The following is a 1760-nucleotide window of genomic DNA, read 5'->3' on the forward strand; positions in this document are numbered from 1 at the left end:
AATATGGTAGGAGGAAACCATCAGAACATTTCCCAATCTCAACTGAAAGTCAGAGCAATACAAGGGTGAATGAGTAGCTTTTTCAAGTGCATATTTCACCCCTCTCCTGTCTTTATTCTAGGAAGCATGTCTAGAGAACACACTTACTAGAAGCGTGACTCAGGATGATGGGTTAGAAGGCCTGGGTTCTAGGCTCAGCTCCATCACTTACTGGCTCTTTGATTACGAGCTTATCCCAGACTTCGTTTTTCATCTAGACATTGACAGTTAAATGTACTTGATAACTATATCTCTATTGCTAGCAATAATGTAAGTGAAAATTCCTTGTGAGCAGAGTAGTTCATGCAACTGAAATTTACATGAACCAACAATCATGGATAGTCTGAAAGATATCACCATGGTGATCTCTGTGAATGAAGGCAGGTCCTCCAGGACAAGCCCTGGCCAGCCAGGCATGCTATGACGAACAGAGGAATGAGATTGGCTGAGGATGCTGATGTCATCAGGGACAGGACTGCTTTGACTTGTGAATAATCTTAGGGATGTAGAAGCGTGAAGGAAAAAGCTGAAAGGAGGGACAAGTGTACGGTGTACCGTCTATTATGGAAAACTCTCTACTAGCTTAAATCTGAGTATCTGTGGGTGGGGAGTATCAGGGTGTCCACAAATGGTGTAATTCTCAAGAAAAATGATCATATCCTCCCCTAAAGTAACAGAGTTACCTACACAACAATCTGGTTCCTGGATTATATCAGCATAGAAAAAAAATCAAGAATATTCTGATAAAAATAAGGAATAATAAAGGAGTCCTGGCTCTGGGCAACAAGAAATGGAAAAAATTCAAGAGAATAAAATTTCAATAAAAATGATCTGATTTCTCTGTGTCCAGGAGAGGTTTTGACAACATACCATAATTAAGCGAAGGTTTTTTTGCTCAGGGCCTGTCAGATCAAGTAGAACAAAATACTGGGAGGTCAAAGGAAGGCCCACATGGTTGGACAAGCTCTCTTCCACCCAAACCTGAGACTCATAAAACACCTTCTTTTGGCAAAACACTTCCCAGCCATGTGCTAAATGATTACTTAGCCAGTAGATTCATGAGAAAGTTGGGTGTTGAAGGGTCTGGTCTCAGGGGTGGACCCATGACGTGGTGGGCTGCATGGCTCCAGTCTTTATGCCAGTAGTGAGTGCCGTCCGTGCCGAGACTTGCTGCTATGGGTTCTCCATAGACCACCTTCCCTGCAAAGTTTAAAGGAAGCATTCAGCACCTTAATTTGCTCTTGAAAGGACAATATGACAAACACATAAATATTAATCTTCTCAGCTATAGCAGAGGATAATATCGATAATTTGGCAGAATCCCAAACTATAATTTACTTTTGTGAACAGGATTTAAAAGTCCATGATGAACACGAATATGAATGAGAAATAAATCTCTGTAGTTGTAAGCCATTCATGTTTTAGATCCACTGTTATTGTAGCATAACCTAGTGAAAGCTGGCTGACACATGTGCCGTGCTAATGGAAACTTCTCAACAACCCTTGTAGGTAAATGCTATTATTATCTCCATTAAAAGATGAGGATAAAGCTATGAGATTAAATAACTTCTCTACAGTTACATTACAGACACTCCACATGGAGTGCAGAAGGTAGGATTTAAACCCAGGCATTCTGACTCCAGTTTTCCTAACTTTTATGCTATACTACCCTGATGACAGATTCATATAGGTCATATGAAATTCAACCACATACATCTCTG

At 40.5% G+C, this 1760-nt stretch overlaps 1 protein-coding gene across 1 annotated transcript in view; it reads right to left on the minus strand.

The window, feature by feature from the left end:
- Nucleotides 1-1760, minus strand: part of DPYS (dihydropyrimidinase) — a gene marked incomplete at its 5' end in the record, with an annotated part of 64592 nt that overhangs the window by 44970 nt on the left and 17862 nt on the right. The window contains 2 exons of the mRNA XM_008577287.1: nt 397-535; nt 1083-1239. Coding sequence (XP_008575509.1) covers nt 397-535; nt 1083-1239 — 296 coding nt within the window. The remainder of the gene's footprint in view (nt 1-396; nt 536-1082; nt 1240-1760) is intronic.

Source organism: Galeopterus variegatus, unplaced genomic scaffold, assembly GCF_000696425.1.
Source record: "Galeopterus variegatus unplaced genomic scaffold, G_variegatus-3.0.2 Scaffold1478, whole genome shotgun sequence".
NCBI classification, from domain to species: Eukaryota; Metazoa; Chordata; class Mammalia; order Dermoptera; family Cynocephalidae; genus Galeopterus; species Galeopterus variegatus.